General features: G+C 44.6%; 1 protein-coding gene across 2 annotated transcripts in view; it reads left to right on the forward strand.

Annotated features, from left to right (window-relative positions):
• The first annotated feature begins 9,558 nt into the window (after positions 1 to 9,558).
• Positions 9,559 to 19,193, forward strand: part of GCLC (glutamate-cysteine ligase catalytic subunit) — a 37,345-nt gene continuing 27,710 nt past the window's right edge. For both annotated transcript variants that reach the window (XM_065885469.1, XM_065885470.1), the window contains exon 1: positions 9,559 to 9,708. In XM_065885469.1, coding sequence (XP_065741541.1) covers positions 9,559 to 9,708 — 150 coding nt within the window. The remainder of the gene's footprint in view (positions 9,709 to 19,193) is intronic.

The following is a 19,193-nucleotide window of genomic DNA, read 5'->3' on the forward strand; positions in this document are numbered from 1 at the left end:
TTTGTTTTGCAAAGTGAAAACAAGAAGATAGTGCCTAAATCTACTTCAGTAATAATCTTAACTTCAAGGACAAATTCTCACATTCAAGGTTTTAGCTATCACCCTTGCAATTTAATTATGACTCCGAAAACCCACTGAATTTCCCCAGAATGGTTCGTGAGCTCTCACAAAAGTTACATACGGTTTTCCTGGGCAGGAAAAAGGGCTGTGCTATGTGCTTGAGAGACATCTCTGGGCAGAGAATTTTCTTTTCAATACCATGAGTTTTAGTGAATGATACCGAAAAGGAGTGGCCTGTTTTACATCTATGGGTTTACTTTAAGGAGTGTAGTTATTGAAGATTTTCCTTTAGAAAGAAATCATTTCTTGAGGGTCTTCTCAAGGTCATCCAGCCTTTCTATCTTCTTCCATCAGCACATGACTTAGGTAATTATTCTAATGCCCCAAAGTTCTGGACAAAGAAATTAAAAGGCATAGAGAAAGAAACAGAAATTTATAAAAACAAAAAAATCAAGTTTAAGAATTTCTTTTGTACAGTCTTGAGCCAGTAAGGATAATTGTCTGATTCCGAAAGTCTCTACCGAATGAAATGACACCATCGCAGTTAGGGCAAGGAGGGTCCTGATTTTTCTGTCAGAAGACCCGGGTTTAAGTGCAGGTTCTATCATTCAACTTTTCTCCAGCTCAGTTTCTCCATCTCTAAAATGAAGTCATATTAAAACTCTACAAGATTATATAAACCAGTTGTGAAAGGGGGGCATATATATTAAGGCAACGTATTATATGTTATATTAAGGCAGCCTATGTGTAAAGGCAGCCTGCAGGCAGGAGTCAGGTGAGGGTACTAGGAGGAAAGACTTTGGGAAAAGATGGGGTGAACCTGGGTGGTCAAGCCATCACCCGGATGAAGAGAGACACTGACCTTACTATCTGCCCCAGGCCAGTGGCTCCTTTACCCAGAGAAGAAAGCCATTTCCTGGGCCAGCCTTCTTTTTGTGTTAGCTCTTAAAAGACAACTGATTGGGGACATTTTGTTTGTTTGTTTTGTTCTGTTTTCTTTTTTTTTTTTTCTGTTGATCGGGAATGTTTTGAAAAAGAGGGGAGGGAAAACTATGTGCTAAACTTCAACTCTTGAAGAACTGGGTTGGTGATGAAATACTCATGAATCAATGTCCACGGCCAGGTGCTGGCAGGGTTGGAGAAATAATGTGTGTTCTAATCCCAGCCTGGCCTTATGCTAGTGGTGCCACTTTGGGGCAAGGTAGGTAACCTCTCAGCCTCAGTTTCCTCCCTGTAAAATTGCCCTACTCCACACGTGTGTTATAAGAATCAAATGAGATAAACTATGTGAAAGCTACACTCTCATACGCAAATATGAGTTATCCGTGTGCTTGCTCTTAGAACTCGTGCGGTACAGAGAGAAAATAATGAAAGGGCAACTTAAATTTGTAAAATAAACGAAGACCATCTACTATAAGTTTTGTGAATCAGAAATTCACACTGTTAAGAAGGTTAAATAAAATGGTTGATGGAAAGCACCAGATGCAGTGTAGGTATATGAGAAATGTTCGTTCCCTCCCCTCTTAATTCTCCCTTTCTTCTGTCAAAGCACTTGGTAGGCCATAAAAGCCTAATCCAAATTTAGGTATTACTGTTTATATGGTTTGGTTTGGTTTTTAGCAGTGTGAAGAAGGTGGAATGAACTTGGACTTTGAAGGCAAACAGGCCTGGTATCAAATCCCGGTTTTGCTGTTCACTTGCTGTTTCTAAGTGTGGCCTTTGAGGATGGAATAATCTGTGAGCCTCAGCTTCCTCTTCTGTAAAATGGGCTCATACCTCACAGAAGTCTTTCCCAAACTTTTCCATAATATTGCACACCTTGAAAAGGAGAATATTTTTACTGCAAAGAATGTTGCCGCCCACAGTGAGATGTGACCATACCAGGTGGCAGTGATCACCCAGATCAGGTGCTGCTTTATTTGGTTTGTGGGGAGGAATAAATGTGAGCCTTCCTGGTCATAACAGATGTAGCATGATTTCTTAGATCCCTTTCCTTCCCTAGATCAAGGACAAATGGAGCAACCTACTTGGCTGACGCGCATCTCCCTGGCTGAACACTCCTCGGAAGGGCAACGGCAGGCTGTACCAGGGCAGGGCTACCCATCCCAAAGTGATGCTTTGTGGTGACTCTCTTTGTGAACTCACTGGCTCACGTGCCATGTGAGCTGTGGCCTGTCCTCCTTGAAGCCCCTACCTGAGGCCATGGGGCAGCTGCTGTGTAGCAAGCTGTTCTCTACTTTGTCCAGGCTTCTTGGGGAGAAATAAGGTAGAAAACCCATAGAGATTTGCCTGAATGACACTTCCAGAAAAGACAGTGGCAGAAGTCACAAAACCTTAAAAATGAAAGTCCCAGAGAGGCAGTTTTCAGTGGCCAGGGGGGAGTTTTAACCCCAGCTTTTACAGGCACTGAGCTTTTGAGTAAGAAGGGAGTGTCATTCCAGAAAAATCTAAAACTTCTTACCATTCCAGCAGCAGAAGCATCATCCATGGCTGGAAAATGCTTCATGAGCTCACTGCTATTTGAGTGTAGTACTGTTTGTTACTCCTGAAATTCCTACCCTGCCTTGACTGATGCAAAAGAAGTACCATTTCATGAGCCCCAATATGTGTCAGATGCTCTGCAGGTTATTTTCAATCTTTACAACTACTCAGCAAATTAGCACCCAAGCCTTCTTGCAGTATGCTGTCGGGCTGCACCCCGCAGTTTGCCCAGCTTCAAGACGGAAGAAAGAGCCCAGAGTCAGCAACAGAGACATCAATGGCTTAATGGATGGGGGAGCTTACACACCAGAAGCAAGGTCCTAGAGCGACACCCCACTATGTGGCCTCTTTGCTGGGGTTGGGGGGTGGGGGGTAGGAGGGATATGTGTGCTGGGGGCAGGTTACCAGTTACAGGGGGAACCGACGTCAGCTTGGCTATGGATTACCAGGGAAACTAGCAGAGGGGCACCTCTCACCGCCCCTTTGATAAGGTATCATGGTAGAGATGTTCTTATCTAAAGTTAAAACAATCACTTATCTAAAGTTAAAACAATCTAAAGTTAAAACAATCACTTGCAGGGGCAAGTATGTATCAATAGGAAGGTCAGTCATGTGAGTAGGTGTAGGTGAAGCAGGGGATGTACAGGGAACAAGAGAATAGCCATCTTGGATGCCCTGATCATACATATGACATATTCCCTGTCCAGTAGGAAAAGAGCTTTTAAGAAAGCTAATGAGTTTTTATTCTTTAAACTGAATTTTTAAGAAATCTAGACAGGGGACTAAGAACTCTGCAGTTTAATATTGATATTGGTACAAATATATAACTAGCCTCACATGGACAGGAAATAAGATGCTATGGAGAGTAGACCGGGATTGGATGACTAAGAGAACACGAGGAAAAGAAAAACAGGATAAAGTAGGGGCCCTAACCTCACCCTCCTATCATAAGCTCCAGAAGCGTACTACAGACTAAGAGTGTACTAGACAGCTGTATATATTTGTGTTCATGGTAACTGCAAATAAAGTGATACTAACTATTGTATATATTCAGTTCGTTTCAACTAATCATTCTGATGACCTTAGAAACCCTTGCAAGGATTTAAGGAAAGGCACCCACGTAATACTCAGAATTAATCCTGATCCATGTAGACCAAGATTTCTCATCCTTGGCACTGCTGACATTTTGAGATGGATGATTCTTCATGTGGATTGTAGGATAAGTTGCATTTAGGATAAGTTGCATTTTAGATGAGTTGATTTTTTTTCCCCCAAAAGGTACCTATTACATTTCAGCCTAAGTACTAAAATAAATGTCAGGGGTATTGTGTGTGGAAAAATACCTTCAGGAAGTAAAATTACGTTATTCCTTTTTTTTTTTTTTTTCTTTTAGGAACTGATCTTATCAAAGCAAAATTGCTCAATATTTAGTACAATTGCCTCTTCAAGTATATGTAACTACAGTTAGCACCTTTTCACATCTCATCATCCACAAATGATGGGCTGCTGTGTGCCAAAGGTGAATTATTTGATGTTATCTAATCTACAATGAAGTTTACATATGTCTGTGTGAACCAGTGTAATCGAAATGGGAGGGAAGGGGTGTAGACTAACATTAGGGATCTTTAAAAGAGTAAATACATGCTTGAAAAACCTTATTCTCCTTTTGACAGTGGGCCTACTTTGACCATAATAATTATCCATGCCAGCAATTGTGAAACAGTTTATACTACATGTGACAAGCACAGTTTTTGGGTTTGTTTTTGGCTTTGTTTTTAAATGCAAGGTCCCATAATTTATAACAATAGCTAGAACATTTGGAATAAAAACCACTGGATAACGTCAAGCGCCTCCAATTTCTGCATGAAGGATGCTGATTTCCAGTAAGGGATTAGCCTACTGCTCATTCCTTCCTGTCTTCCCGGATCGCCCCTCATCCCTATGTTCCTCTTTTTTTCTTTAGCACTCACTTAGAGCTAACCACTTGAGATCATACTCAGTAAGATTTGCTCTACACTAATAAGAGGGGGTGAATACCCAAAACAAGATTAGCCATGCAGTGATACTGAACATGGGTAAAAGGTATGTTACACTACGTTCTCCCTACTTCTGTGCTTGTTTGGAAATGTCCATCAAAAAAAGCTGTGTTTTGGGCTTCCCTGGTGGTGCAGTGGTTGAGAGTCTGCCTGCCGATGCAGGGGACACGGGTTCGTGCCCCGGTCCGGGAAGATCCCACATGCCACGGAGCAGCGGGGCCCGTGAGCCATGGCCGCTGCGCCCGTGAGCCATGGCCGCTGCGCCTGCGCGTCCAGAGCCTGTGCTCCGCAACGGGAGAGGCCACAACAGTGAGAGGCCCGCGTACCGCAAAAAAAAAAAAGTCAAAAAGAAAAAAAAAAAGCTGTGTTTCTTTAACTATACTCCAGTGAAAAGAGTGAGTCTATGGAACTCAGCTACACATTGCCCATCCCAATACATCTTCCCTAGCATCTCACAGGAAGACGATACTATTATTTAAAAAAAAAAAAGAAGCTCACCTCTTTACGTGTGCTCTGGATCCCATCAAGTCATGTCTCCTGAGAGATCTTGCCTCTAAGGCATCTTTTCTCACTCCCACATCTTTAACCTCATCCCCAGCTGACTCCTACCCGTCTTCTTTACACACTCACGCTTCCCCAGCTTAATAAAGGGCTTCCCTTGACAAGCAGATCTTTAGTAACTCTACATGAAAATGAACATGTTTATATTTTTTAAATCCATATAAACTAAAAATTGGCTTTTAGAAACTAAGTTAAAAGAGGTGTTTCTTGGGACTTCCATGGCAGTCTGGTGGTTAGGACTCTGTGCTTCCACTGCAGCGGGTGTGGGCTGGATCCCTGGTCAGGGAACTAAGACCCCGCATACAGCACAGTGCGGCCAAAAAAAAAGGTTTTGGTTTTTTTTTACTTAAAATAGCAATCGCGCGTCTCAGCATCATGCATTAGAAATACTACACAATACAAAAAGGTTTGCACTTTTCCAACTAATCTAGTAGTATTAACATCAGAGAATGTTTAGGTTGGAAGGGAAACCACATTTCTTCCAGATTCTCATTGGAACAGGTGAAGAGGTAGGGGTCCCCTATGATACACACAACGTTGCTTAGCTCCACCCAGCTGCTTACCCTCTGAGCTAACATGAAGACCCCAATCTCTCAGCTACTGCTCTTCTATCATAAGGTCCTGGAGGCCTTCTTTAGTATAATCAATTCAGATTCAAAGTACAGTGAAATTGTAGGGAGAAACACCTTTCCACAGCTTTTGGATTCTGTATTACATACACTCAAGTTAACTGTCTTTCTACCAATTAATGAAAATAAAAAGAAAGCCTTAAGCCCCTCACTAGCAGACCAGAGGTCTTTTGGGGAAAGGGTGTGTCAAAGGAGGAAGGCTGTAGTGCAGGAAGTATCAAGAACCAAGAGTCCCACTGCAGGAGGCCATCAGCTTCACGCAGGATGTGATGTGAAGTGCAGCAAAAGTGCCCAGGCTTTGAAATCACACTGGAGTTCAACTCCCTGCGTAGCAACTACCTGTTGCTGTTACTGGATCTCAGTTGCCTCGTCCATAAAACGAAGACAACAACCAGGACTGCCTCACAGATTTCCAAATCAAAGAGCGTGGCATTAAGCAGGTGCGCCATAAAGAGTAAGGTACTGACACCACCTAAGAGACCATCGAGGGGATGCTCAGGCCAAACGGAGCAGTAAAGGCTGGTGCGGGTGACCGCAAGTAGCCTGAACCTCAGCGAGCCCTAGGCGCAGACCCTCTGCTGTCCTCATTCGCCCTGTGCAAGGCCAGCTCCGGGTTCTCCGCGGAGCCGCTGACTCAGGGGAAACTGGGAGCGGCGTGGCCACAGGGAAACATATTTTTTTCCTCTTTGACCGGAGGCCCGAAAACCGACGAGACTGAAATGGCTGCCGCAACATCAGCAGCAGCAGCCCCGGGGGCAGGAGTGCAGGACCACACTTCCAACTTGGCCAGCCTCTCCGGGATTGACTCCTAGCTCTGAGCCGGCACAGAGTGCTGAGTCACGGCGAGGCGGCGCTGTGCGCGGGGGCCGGACCCGCGCAGTCACGTGTCGGGGGCTGGACCACAACAACGGCTTGGCGTGCACCGCCCGCGGCCGCACCGCTTCCTCGCGCGAACCGCCGGCTCTCCGAGCATGCTCAGAGCGGCGCCCGCTCCCCGCCCCCCCGACTCCACCGCCCGGATTTTCCGGGCGGCCCTGGGGGCGGAGCTTTCGGCCTCCCTGGATACCCCGAGCGCAGGATGCGGTGTTCGTACTGTCGCTGGGTTCCGGCCCAGTGTGTCTTGCTGTTTTCTGCAGAAGAACTGTCCAGGAATCCCCCTTTGGTCAAGGCTGATTCTGCACGATATGCGCGCCTTCTTTTCGCTTTAGCCATCATTAAGGCCTTAAACGTTCTGTGCGAGGCTGTCTGCAGAAAACCCTCTCCCACAAGTCGAAACCCAGCCTTGGGTGCAATCTACAGAATGAAATCGAGAAGTAAACCAAAGAAAATGCAAAACACTGTCAAAGAGAGGGGAATGACTTGTTAAATATGACGTCTGTTGATCTGTAGTTGTTTTTTCCCCTTGTAACAGCAATTACAAGTCACCCTGGAGGTCAATTAAGTAATATACTATAACATATCCAAAATACTAGTATAGAAACATGTAATCAATATAAAATTACTAATGAGATATTTACATTCTTTGTGCGTGTGTACTAAGTCTTTGAATCTGGTGTGTGTATTACACTCAGCTCATTTCCAGTCCAATAAATTTTCTTTGGAAATACTTGATCCGTATTTAGAGTTCATAAAATTTACAGATGAAAAAGTGGATTTCACATTCCCAATCTGTTCCAGATTTACTTAGAAGCTTTCCAGTAGCGAAATGGAACATCAATTTTACAATTCCTATTTTAGTGGATTAAAACAAAAGTAAAATTCACTTTCTCAAATTAGCCACATTTCAAATGGTCAGCCACATGCGGCTGATGGCTATTGTATTGAACAATGCCAGGGTATGCAGATGTGAGATGAGATTATGAGAATTACAAAATGATCCTTTGGATGCCTCGCCTGGACATGAGTGCCTCGTGAAACAGTGACCAATACTATCCCTCCCTCCCCACCTCCACACTGCCTCTTTCCATTTATACAAAGCACTTTTCTAGAGTTAAAGATACAAAAGGCGTGAATCATCTCTATCCCAGAGGAAGTCACTACCTAGTGTGGAAATATTTTTTAAATGATTCTATCATAACGTAGAAATAGTGACACGTACAAGTGCAACCAAAAGACAGAGAGGAGTAACTGGGACTCAAAGAATGAACAGGATTGTGTCAGGTGAAGAATTCCAAGCAGAAAAAACAGCAGAAAGCCAGGACCGCACAGGTCTAGTGAGGTTGGTGGGGAGGGTACAAGGAAGAGGGGGCTGTGGACAAAGTAGAATGAGGCTTGGTTTTTATCCTGGCTGTTGAAACAGATGACTGAAACCTCAACTACTGAGCTTCAAACCCCCTCACATCCCCACCCACACTCCAGACACATACACATACACCCCTGTGGACATTACAGCCAGACCTTGGGTATCCATGTCCCCAAGCCCTGAGATGGGCACAGCCAATATGAAAGGTGTGGAAGAAGAGACTTCTACGATCATGTACCCATTTGTCAGTCATTAAGTGGTCGCTAAATGTTAACTTTGTGGTGTGAGGGAAGAGGGCACAGTAAGTACACACTTTCTGGTCTCAGTACACATATGATCTAGTTGCTGTCACTTTCCCCCTGATCTGTCATCTCATTGCTCTTTTGACATATTTTTTGAACAACTACTTGGGGGCGAGGTACCTCGTTCCTTCCCTTTCCCGCCAGGATAAGGCTAACCGCAGCTCTTCCTAAAACCTTCCACCCCGTGGTGAGCTCACATGAGCATCATTTTAATCACTTGATGGTTGAATCCTAGGTTTGGATGGGGGCTATACTTTGGAGATGATTCCTTCTAACGATCCCTATGGAAATGTTGACGAAGCTCCTTTGGTTGCAGTGAATGGTGTCTGTGCCATCCAAAGAACATATGTCATCAAATAAATAGTTAGAGACCACACAAATACTTACAATATGTACACGTCTAAAAACCTGTAGACAAATTTTCTTGCCACACCCAGCTGCTCTCACCCTGGTTTTATAAGTGTGAGGTGCTTCTCTCCATAAAAAATAATATGGTGGATTCTTCATTAATTCGAATAATCAATCTTCTTCCCCAACGCAGAGTTTCTCTCTTTGGATTAGAGAAAACGGATTTTTACACATCGCGTTTGCTTAAAGCGAGGCCGACCCCGGCCTGGTGAGGCCCTCCCCTTGGACTCCGCCCTAACCACGCCTGCGCACGCCTACCCCACAGCCTCTGAGTCTCTGTGGGTGCTCGGCCACGCCTCCTCGGCCGCACCGCCTCCTTTCCCCGCCCCAAGCCCGCAGTCTATAAAATACGGAGCGGCGGATCGAGCTGGGGAGCGGCGAGCGGTTGGGAGCACTGGGCATGCTCAGCGGCGCAGGTTTTGGTCACAAGTAGGAAGGAGGTAGTGCAGGACACCGGCAAAGAGAAGCGGGAGCCACCGCTGCGCCGGGGCTGTGGGGGCCGCCGCCGCCGCCTCGCAGCAGGAACGGGGCGGGAGCCGGAGCGGGCGAGGGGCCAGGCCGTCGGGCAGAGGGCCGTCCAGCCCGCCCCCCCCCCCCGGTCCGCAGCCTCCGTCCGCGCGGTACACCCAGCCCCTGGGTCGGTCCCCCGGGCGGCGGGGAACTCGCGCGGGGGAGCCGGAGCGGACCGGACCCTTCCTCCGCCGGCTGCGGCCCGAGGGCGCCCCCTCGGGGCTGAGCCGCCGCCGCCTTCCGCGGGGAGCTGAGTGTCCGGCCCGCGCCGCCCGCCGGGAGCCCGGAGCGGCCGCCGCCGGCCCAGAGGGCGAGGAGAGGGGGCGGCCATGGGGCTACTGTCCCAGGGCTCGCCACTGAGCTGGGAGGAGACCCAGCGCCACGCCGACCACGTGCGGCTGCACGGGATCCTCCAGTTCCTGCACATCTACCACGCCGTCAAGGACCGGCACAAGGACGTGCTCAAGTGGGGCGACGAGGTGAGCGCCCGAGCGCCCGGCCCCCGCCGACCCGCGCCCCTTTGTTCGGCGAGGCCCCTGCGCCCTCAGTCCGCGCCCTGCGCTGCCCTGAGGGTCCCCGCCGCGCCCCCGAGGGTCCCCGCCGAGCCCGCGGGCGTCCAGCGCTGTCCAGGGCCGTGCTCCGAACCTTTGGCCGGACTTCTCTCTCCCATTCATTCATTCGGGGTTCGTTTCCGTTCAGCAAGTGCGGAGTAGGCGCTGGGAGGGCGTGAGCGTGCAAAAGTGTGACACTGGGTGCCTGGAGGAGTTTTCAGGTTGGGGTGTCTGCCCGCCGCCTATCGACCCACGGTCCCGTCTCAAAATGCCATTAACGTGAAAGGGACTAAAGGTCCTAGAAGGCCGGTTGCTGTTAGGAATCAGGTCTTCAGGATTTCGCTTCCGCCCCACCTCATCCTGGTGCCTTTTAAACCTCCAGCTTCTCCTCATCAACCACCCCCCGACCACCACTTTATAGATATAAATTTAAAAAATCATGGCTTGGTTTAATTCTAACTGGGAACTCTGAGAGCTTCAAAATTAGGATTTGTTAGTGCCTTTCCATGGCCCAGATCTAGTATATAAACTTTCCGAATCTGTGCTTCCACATGTGTGCTACTTCGAGGTGAAATGCCTCTAGATTCTCAATATTGAACCATTGTTTATTGGAATGATTTGGAAAGCACTGCCTCCTGTTAGTTTTAAAGTCTTTTCTGCCAAAGCGTTTTATGCCTTTCCTTCCTGTTTTTAAAAAAAAAACGTGTATATACAGTTCATATAATCAAATGACTTCTGGAAAGCTTCGTTTATATTTTTCGTGTTTTTACCTTTTGCCGTCCATGGCTTGCTCAGGTGTAAATAATTTATCTCCTTGTCAGTGTTATCACTCTTTACCTAAGTGTCAAGGTGCTGCTACACCAGTGCCGAATCTCTCTCCTTGCAAAAAGTTAGTTTTTCTATGATTGGAAAATACTTCTGCCTGTCATTTGAAGGAATTGTGCTCTTGTAAGCTAGAAAAGTATCATGACTAGTAATTCACATTTCTACCGTAAGGGGTTTGCCATACTTTATTGGACAGAAGAGGGGTACAGTATGTTTGGTGATGATTCTTCAGTTTTAGACTAAAGCTCTTTTTTTTTTTTTTACAGCATCCGACATTTTATATATTCGTGTATTGTGTTTATTTTATGATCTATCCTCTGTTCCCTCTAGATGTTTTTTTCTCTCCCACACCTCCCTTTCCTTTTTTTCCACTAACAAACCCATGTCCTTTGGAATGAGGAGTTTACTGTTTAACAGAAACCATGGAGTAGAAAAGTTATCTTAGATTTAAAAAATAACCCGCTGATTATTTATTATTACTTTAAATTCTGCTTCAGTCATGTCTGGGTAGAGTGTAAGATTTTCAAAAAGAATAAAATTCCTGCCTGCCAGTATTGACAGTCCTCTTGGAAATAAGCAGCATGACCCAAGGGGAAGAATTGAGATTGTGAACCCTGATGGTTAAGAAAAAAGCCCCACTCTTCCTACTCCTGGAATAGTACTTCATTGAAAGCTTGGTCTCCCCCAGTTTGATTCTGTAAATCAAACAGGGGCTAACTCTCCGTTGTGGTACCTCTGCATCTCTGGACAGCGATTGTGACTTGGGCGGGGGAGGGGGGGTTGTCTCACACCTAAGCATTTGCTGATGCTTCTGTTCCTCCAGCATCATGTAAAGGTAATCACTCTTATGTTACAGAAAATTACTTTTCATACTGGAGATCATGATCCATTAGTGGGTTGAGAAATAAATTTAGAAGATTTTAGAAGTCTGAAATTCGTTGTTTCTTTACAGCATCTGACATTTTGACCCTTGAAAAACTAGAGTCTGAACTGCTCAGGTTTACTTATATGAGGTTTTTTTGTCTGATAGTGAATACAACCTGATCCACGGTTGGCTGAATCCACAGATGCTGAATGGAAGGCCAGCTATGGGACTTGAGCCTCTGCGGATTTTGGTGTCTCTGGCGGGTCCTGGCACCAGTCCCTTGTGGATACCGAGGGACTACTGTGTATTATTTGTGTATTGTATGTATTTTATGATCTCTCCTCTCCCCCTAGATTTTTTTCTCTCCAAGACTTTAAAAATGGAAATGGGGTAGGATGAAGAGTATTGGTTTATCACACGTAGTGAGAATATTATGTCAAACTTGAGTTATTTGAGAGTGTGTGTAGGGGTGGTATATTGGGTGCATGTAACTTATTTCTTACTGTGGTTGCAGTTACGGGGTTTGAAAGTCAGAGTCCCACATTTACCATGGCAGGCCTCCCTGACGAGGTGAGCCTCTGAGAAAGAGCAGGCCATTAGCTCTCTTAGCATTGATCCTTGCGCATAGTGGGAACTCCCTGTCACGTCTACTGAGTAAAAGTCTGCAGGCAGAATCAGCCTGCAAGTGAGCTTGTTCGGATGCAGAAGCCTAGGAAACAACCAAGAATCAGGCTGGGCCGATAAAAGTGGAGAAGGGTGTGGTGGGTGCCGTGGCCCTGGAGATGAAGGATGGCCCCACCAGACAGAAAGGGGTGTTTGGGACGTGATATGTTGGGCTGGGTCAGCGTGATACCAAAATGCTGCTCTTTGTGGAAGTTTTGATGTTGTGCTCACAGGACCATGGACTCGGATTAAAAAAGGAAAAAGAGCAGCCTAAGCCCATCATCGTAGATCTGGTTGGAAGGAGAGCCTGCCGCCACTTTGGAAATGCTTGGCGCTAGGACAGTATTTGTCTCTGGTGGTATTTATCAGGAAGAACTTGGATTTGGAGTTGCACTTGTGTTGTATTCCAAGGCTTGCCAGCCACCTTGGTGGTTGTGAACCTCAGTTTCCTCCTTTGGAAAATGAGAGGGTTGTTCCTCTTTGAAACTCGCCTGGGATCATCTTTAGACTGCTGAGTGAAGAGAAGGCTGCCACCAGTCACTGTGGTAAAAATGGTTGTATTGTACAAGTGTGTGTCTGCTGGCTTTTTGGAATTCAGAAGTATTTTCCTGTGAGAACCTTAGAAACAGGCAGATTCCCAGGTCAGCTTACAAATGCGAGTTTCGCCTTTAGTGTGGCTGGTCCCAACCCATTGATCATGCTGTTACTGTGGGTAATCGAAGTTCTGACTCCCAGGTACTGGGAAGATATTTCATGCTGCCCCGGATGGGGGTGAGGGGGAGGTGAGATGGGTGTTCCGGGGGGCCCTGATGCCTGCTAAGCGTTCTTTTATGCAAAAAAGTAAGCACTTCTCTCTTCACAGCCCACACACAACTTTTTAAGTACAGATTTTGTAAGTTGGAGTATGCACATTAAAAGACAAACCTAGGAAGTTTATAAACACTGCAAATGTGGCAGTAAATTCGACTCTTGAATGCTTCCTAATATCCCTCTAGTGTCAGCTACCTGCCAGGCTATTCAGCTACTTAGTGGCAGAGGCATTATCAGAATTGAAATCTGTCTGACTCCACGGTCCACTTCTTAAATACATTACACCAGGTTTGGGAATATTTACAATGTATGAGATTTCATCACATCTCTTTTTACAGAGTTCAAACTCTCCAGGTTACAGAGGTGTCAGAAAAACATTTTAAAGGAAACATTTTTTCTGATTTTTCTTTTTTGCCTTTCAAAGGCAAGAAGGTCAGTTGTGCTCTAATTAGCAGATAAATCTATGAGAACTTTGAGAGAAATATACATCTTTAATATTTATAAGTGTGTTATTATCATGTGTAAAACCAATAAGAACTGAGATGGGATTTATAAAGGGCTGGCATATCATTCATAGTTTGAACTTCAAATTACCTGTGTAGGTTAAGAATGCTTACATGACTAATTAGAAAATGCATAGCTTGTTAATCAGTAAGCTTATGATCTTATAGCAAAAGTAACATCCTGAGCTATAAATCTAGAATGGACAAAAGCATAGTCATTTGAGTCTAATTGAAGGTTCTGTGTAGCTTTGGACGAAGTGCTTATCTCAGTTTTGTCATCTGTAAAATGGGGAGAGTAATACCTTCCTTATAGAGTTAGTAAGATTAAATGAGATAATGTTGTTGGAATGGTTTACAAGTAAGTGCCTAGTCTTTTAAGTAAGACTCATAAATGTTCACTTGGGAATGTTTAAATACCCAGGATATCTCATTTAAAAGATATCATTTAAATAGCCATGGTTATTGGGGAATGAGGCATTCCATGTTTGCCGGTTTTTAACTGAAATTTGCCCATTCAGATATAATTGTATTCCATTAGCTTAGTAATTGTTTATGGTATTTCTAAACTGCATTTCAGAATCTAAATTGTGTTTTTAAAATGCATTATTTGACAATGACTTCTTAGAATAAGGTACTGAGCAAAAATTACTCTGAGAATTCATGAAGATTCCGTAGGTCATTGTGTGCTCTCTGCACACGAAGCACAGTTGCTGCATCTTTCTGTCTCTTGCTGTCACTGTGGACATCGGTTTATCCGCATTTACTGATGTGTCTAAAGCACGGTGGTGAAATCGAGGAAAAAGAGTGAAATATGGTTAGAGCTTTCTGGTGATTTTCTTTTTTTTTTCAAAATTACCTTTTATAACCAAGAGGTTCATTTTTGAAGGTTAGGGAACCAGAAAACTGACTGTGTGTACAGTTGAGCTTTCAATAACATGGATTCGAGCTGCACTTGTCCACTTATACATGGATCTTTTTTTCAATAAATAACGTACTAGAGTACCACATGATCCAGACCATAAAATTTATATGCAGATATTTGGCTGTGGGGAGAGTCAGCATCCCTAACCCCCTCATTGTTCAAGGGTCAACTGTGTATTAGGAATTGAGGCTAAGAATTTAAGCTTGGCTTAAATGTGAGCTTGACTATCACTTCTGGTGTCCATCTCAGTTTGGGATTTTTTCCCCCTGTTCGTTTCGTGTTATATAGTTTTATGTGGGCTTTCTTTTTAAACCAATTTCATTGAACTATAATTTACATACAATAATACGCACCCATTTTAAACATAGAGCTCAATGACTTCTAACAAGTGTATACAACCAGATATCTGCAACCACAGTCAAAACAAAGAAATAGGAAACATCTGTGTACATATAACGCTTCCATCACCTCCAGATGTTCCCTTGTGCCCTTTGCAGACGTGTGAGACACACAGCACCCCAGGTGATTGTGATGCTTCAGGCACCATCTTTGGGAAGCTGCCCTAGAGAATTAGGGTCGTTATTTATATGAAGAGAAGGGAAGGATTCCAGGCAAGTGAACAGTGTAATAAAGGCAGAAAGGTGAGAAATGGCATTGGTGTGTGAGCGTTCTGTGTCTGGTGGTGTTGTCAGTGCGGTGAACAGGTAGGATTAGTTTGTAGAGGTCTTTGGATACGTAGAGGTTTTGATGTACTTTAAATATGGCGAAAACACAATGGGAGGAAAATATCTATTCCTTCTGCACACGTGGCTCCCCTAGAACATGTTTCTGGACTCCCGAACAAGTTACTGTGACCCCACCACATCACTGTTGAATTCTTCTTTGTGAAGAGGAATGTCCAGGATATCACTTCTAAAGGTACCACTTCTAGGAATGTCTAGTAGTGGTGTTAGCAAATGTACTAACTAGAACTCTGTAGCTTCATTTTGAAGGAGAAACCTAGGTAATGTTCAGTGTAAGGCCCCATATCTTGAGGAAAGATGTCAGAATATTATCTGAGCCTCTAACATAGAATTTGTGTTTCTGTCTAGGAAATCTTTCGTTATCTAAGGTTTTCTCCCGTATTTTCCTCTAGAAGTTTTATGGTCTTAGGTTTACATTTAGGTCTATGATCCTTTCGGAGTTAACTTTTGTATATGATGCAGGCTATGGATTTTGGGGTTTGGTTGCTTTTGCACAGTGCCCCAGCACCACTTGTTGAAAAGACTATCCTTTCTCCACTGCCGAACGCCCTTGCACATTTGTCTAATATCAGTTGTCTATGTGTGGTTTCGTTTCTGGACTCTTTGTACTGTTCCATTGCTCTATTTGTCCTTATGCCAATAGCACACTTTTTATTGCTATAATTTATAATAAACTGTGAGATCAGGTAGTCTTACCTCTCCAACTTTGCTCTTTTTCAACTCATTTTGACTCTTTTAGGTCCTTTGAATTTACACATGAATTTTAGAACATCTTGGCAGTTTCTACCCAAAACAAACCCTACTGGGATGTTGACCATGGTTGCGTTGAATCTGTAGATTGTTTGGGGAGAATTGACATCTTAAGGATGCTTCCAGCCCATGAACAAGTATATCTCTCCACTTGTTTAATTTCTCTCATCAGTGTTTTGTAGTTTTCAGTGGACAAGTCTTTCATGTCTTTTGTCAGATGTATCACTGAGTGTTTCATATTTTTTTATTGTAAATGGTATTACTCTTTAAGTTATAATTTCTGATTGTTGTTGCTAATATATTAAAGTTGATTTTGTGTATTTATCTTGTATCCTGCAACCTTACTATACTGCTTTTGAACATAGGGAATACAGTTCTTGTAACTGTTTTAATGTCTTTGCTAATTCTATCATCTCTGTCATTTAAAGTCAGGTTCACTTGACTTTTTCTCTACATTTTGAGTAGGTTTCTCTGCTCCTTTGCATGCCTGGTAGTCTTTGATTGGATGCCAGACATTGTGAATTTTACCTCGTTGGGTGCTTGATATTTGTGTTTTCCTAAACGTATTCTTAAGCTTTGTTCTGGAATATAGTTATTTGGAGATGGTTTGATCCTTTCAGGTCTTGCTTTTACAATTTATTCAGCAGGTCCAGAAGAGTGTCACTTTAGGGCTAATTATTCTCTTCTGCCAAGGCAAGGCCTTCAGGGGTACCTTCCTCAATGCCCTGAACTAGGAGTTATTCCATTCTGACGGGGGGAAGGCACCCTGTCCCAGCTTTGGGTCCTCACCTCTCACGTGTGGATCGATTTACTACCAAGTCCTTAAGGGGGGACCCTCTGCAGATCTCCGGAATCGTCTGTGCAGCTCTCTTCTCTTTGGTACTTGGTCCTGTGACCTCAAAATTACTTGGTTTCCTCAGATACTCAGCTCTATCTCTTCAATTCAGGGAGTCCTTCCCCCCACCAAACCCCCACTCCCACTGTGGGCTCTGCTTCACCTCCCTGCCCATGATCTAGTGCCTCTCGCCAGGCAGGAAGCTGGGGCATTTGTAGGGCTCACTCACTTTAAAATTGTCCCTCCTATCACGGGGATCTCTGCCCTTTGTTATCTGATGTCCAGTGTCTTGAAAATTCTTTTATATATTTTCTCTCTTTCTCTCTTTTTTTTTCAGGGTGGGGGGGTGTGAAATTGATCGCTATTACTCCATCATGAACAGAAGTGGAAGTCTTTCTACCTTTTCTCTGAGCTCTGCTCTCCTTTGTGTGTAAACTTTGTCCAGAGGCTAGCTACCCTCATGGTTATATCTCCAGCAACCTAGATATAGCGAAGTTTTTTTTTTTTGTTTTGTTTTTTTTGTTTTTTTTTTGCGGTACGCGGGCCTCTCACTGTTGTGGCCTCTCCCATCGCGGAGCACAGACTCCGGACGCGCAGGCTCAATGGCCATGGCTCACGGGCCCAGCTGCTCCGCGGCATGTGGGATCTTCCCGGACCGGGGCATGAACCCGTTTCCCCTGCATCGGCAGGCAGACTCTCAACCACTGCGCCACCAGGGAAGCCCATAGCCAAGTTTTTTAAGTCAGGATTTTCTTTGCCTTTATGCTGTAATGTTCATCACTTAGTACCACTGTTATCATCCTATGACTGGGTATTTGGTGAAAACACAATTATTTTGAAGTTTGCATACATGTTTAAGAATGGACTGACTTGAAGATGGGAGTGCAGCCCCAAGTCTTCCTCCAAACAGTCGTGTGATCTTAGATACAGAACTTAAATTCTTTGGACCACAATTTCCTCATCTGCAAGAGTAATCAAAAAATTCTGTCATTTGGTTTTGAATTGCATGCTTTTATATGTATATATAATTTCTAATTGTATCTTTTAACAATTTGACTATTTCAGAATGCTTTAAATGCCACACAACTTACAAAAATCAGGAAATGTGGACAAGAGACAGTAGAATCCGTTTCCTTATCCCGTCACCTTTTGGGTTTTAGGATTTTTCAAAGAGAACGTACTTTACTGGCTACTGAAAAAGTAATCTAATTACAAACCCATAGATATTAGGTTTCTAAAACCTTTTCCTTAACTTCCTAAGTAAACCTGTTTGAACCCCATAATGTTTCTATTAAAAAAAAATAAAAACAAGATATTATCGCAGGCTGTTTCCTTCAGAAAAACTGAGACTTAAGCTTCACTTACATGTGGCAAACACTAAAGGCTTTATTTCCGTGATGGATGACTTTTAAGTATTTATTGAGTGACTCCTGTTTGTCAAGGACTTCCTGTGGTAGGGCATGGGGTTGAAGAGAGAAACCAAGAAAAGGGAGAAGCTCCCTGCCCTTGAAGAACTCCAGTGGCATGGCAGGGTCAGGGGACAGGCTGGAGAGAGGAGGGGAGGAGTTTGCTCTCTGCCTGGAGATCCTGGGAGTCTTAGAGATGGGGGGCGGAGTGGGGGACCTTCTGGGAGGATCTCAAAGGGAGACAGCGCAAGGGAAGGGTGTATGCAGACGTGCGACTGTGAAGTGCCTGAAGTTGAGGATCACTGCCGTGGTGTGGGACCAGAGCAGGGCAAGGGGAGTGGCTAGAGGCTGAGGCTGTCAAAGGTCCTTTGTTTTTGGGGGGTTTTTTTGTTTTTGTAATTAATTTTTTTATATTGGACTATAGTTGATTTACAATGTTGTTAGTTTTAGATGTACGACAAATTGATTCAGTTATACATATATCTTCTTTTTTTTGAATTTTTGAATTTTATTTATTTTTTTATACAGCAGGTTCTTATTAGTTATCCATTTTATACATATTAGTGTATAGATGTCAAGGTCCTTTGTAATGGACCATGCCAGGAGACGTGGTATTGTCAGTCCAGGAATCGTACCGGGAGACTAATCCTGGGTCTCTTCGGCGGTGGTGGGGAAAACGGGCTGGGAGGGTAACTAGAGGCTGGGAGCTCCCACTGCAGAGGTTACCTCGTTGCTGAGGGAGGGGAGAGAGTGTAGCCTGTGGGGATAGTTCCTGGGGAACTGCTTGGATCTTCTGGTTTGGGACCTCCTAGGTGAAGGAGCCCAGTGCTCATACAGTGGAGATGCGGGGTAGATAGTGCAGAGGGAGCTGGAGCAACATCTGAGCTGGCTGTGTGTGTGGCAGGGCAGCCATGGGCCTAAAGATGGGGTTAAAACCAAGGAGGATGAGCGAGATGACTAACCCAGAGAGGAAGCATGGCCATCCCCTCCGAACCCTGGTGATACACACAGAAGGACCTGGACATGTGTGGGATCTGGAGAAGGACCAGTGGGGGCAGTAGGACTGCCCTGGGGACAGGAAGGATGTCAGG

The sequence above is a fragment of the Phocoena phocoena genome, chromosome 10, assembly GCF_963924675.1.
Source record: "Phocoena phocoena chromosome 10, mPhoPho1.1, whole genome shotgun sequence".
NCBI classification, from domain to species: domain Eukaryota; kingdom Metazoa; phylum Chordata; class Mammalia; order Artiodactyla; family Phocoenidae; genus Phocoena; species Phocoena phocoena.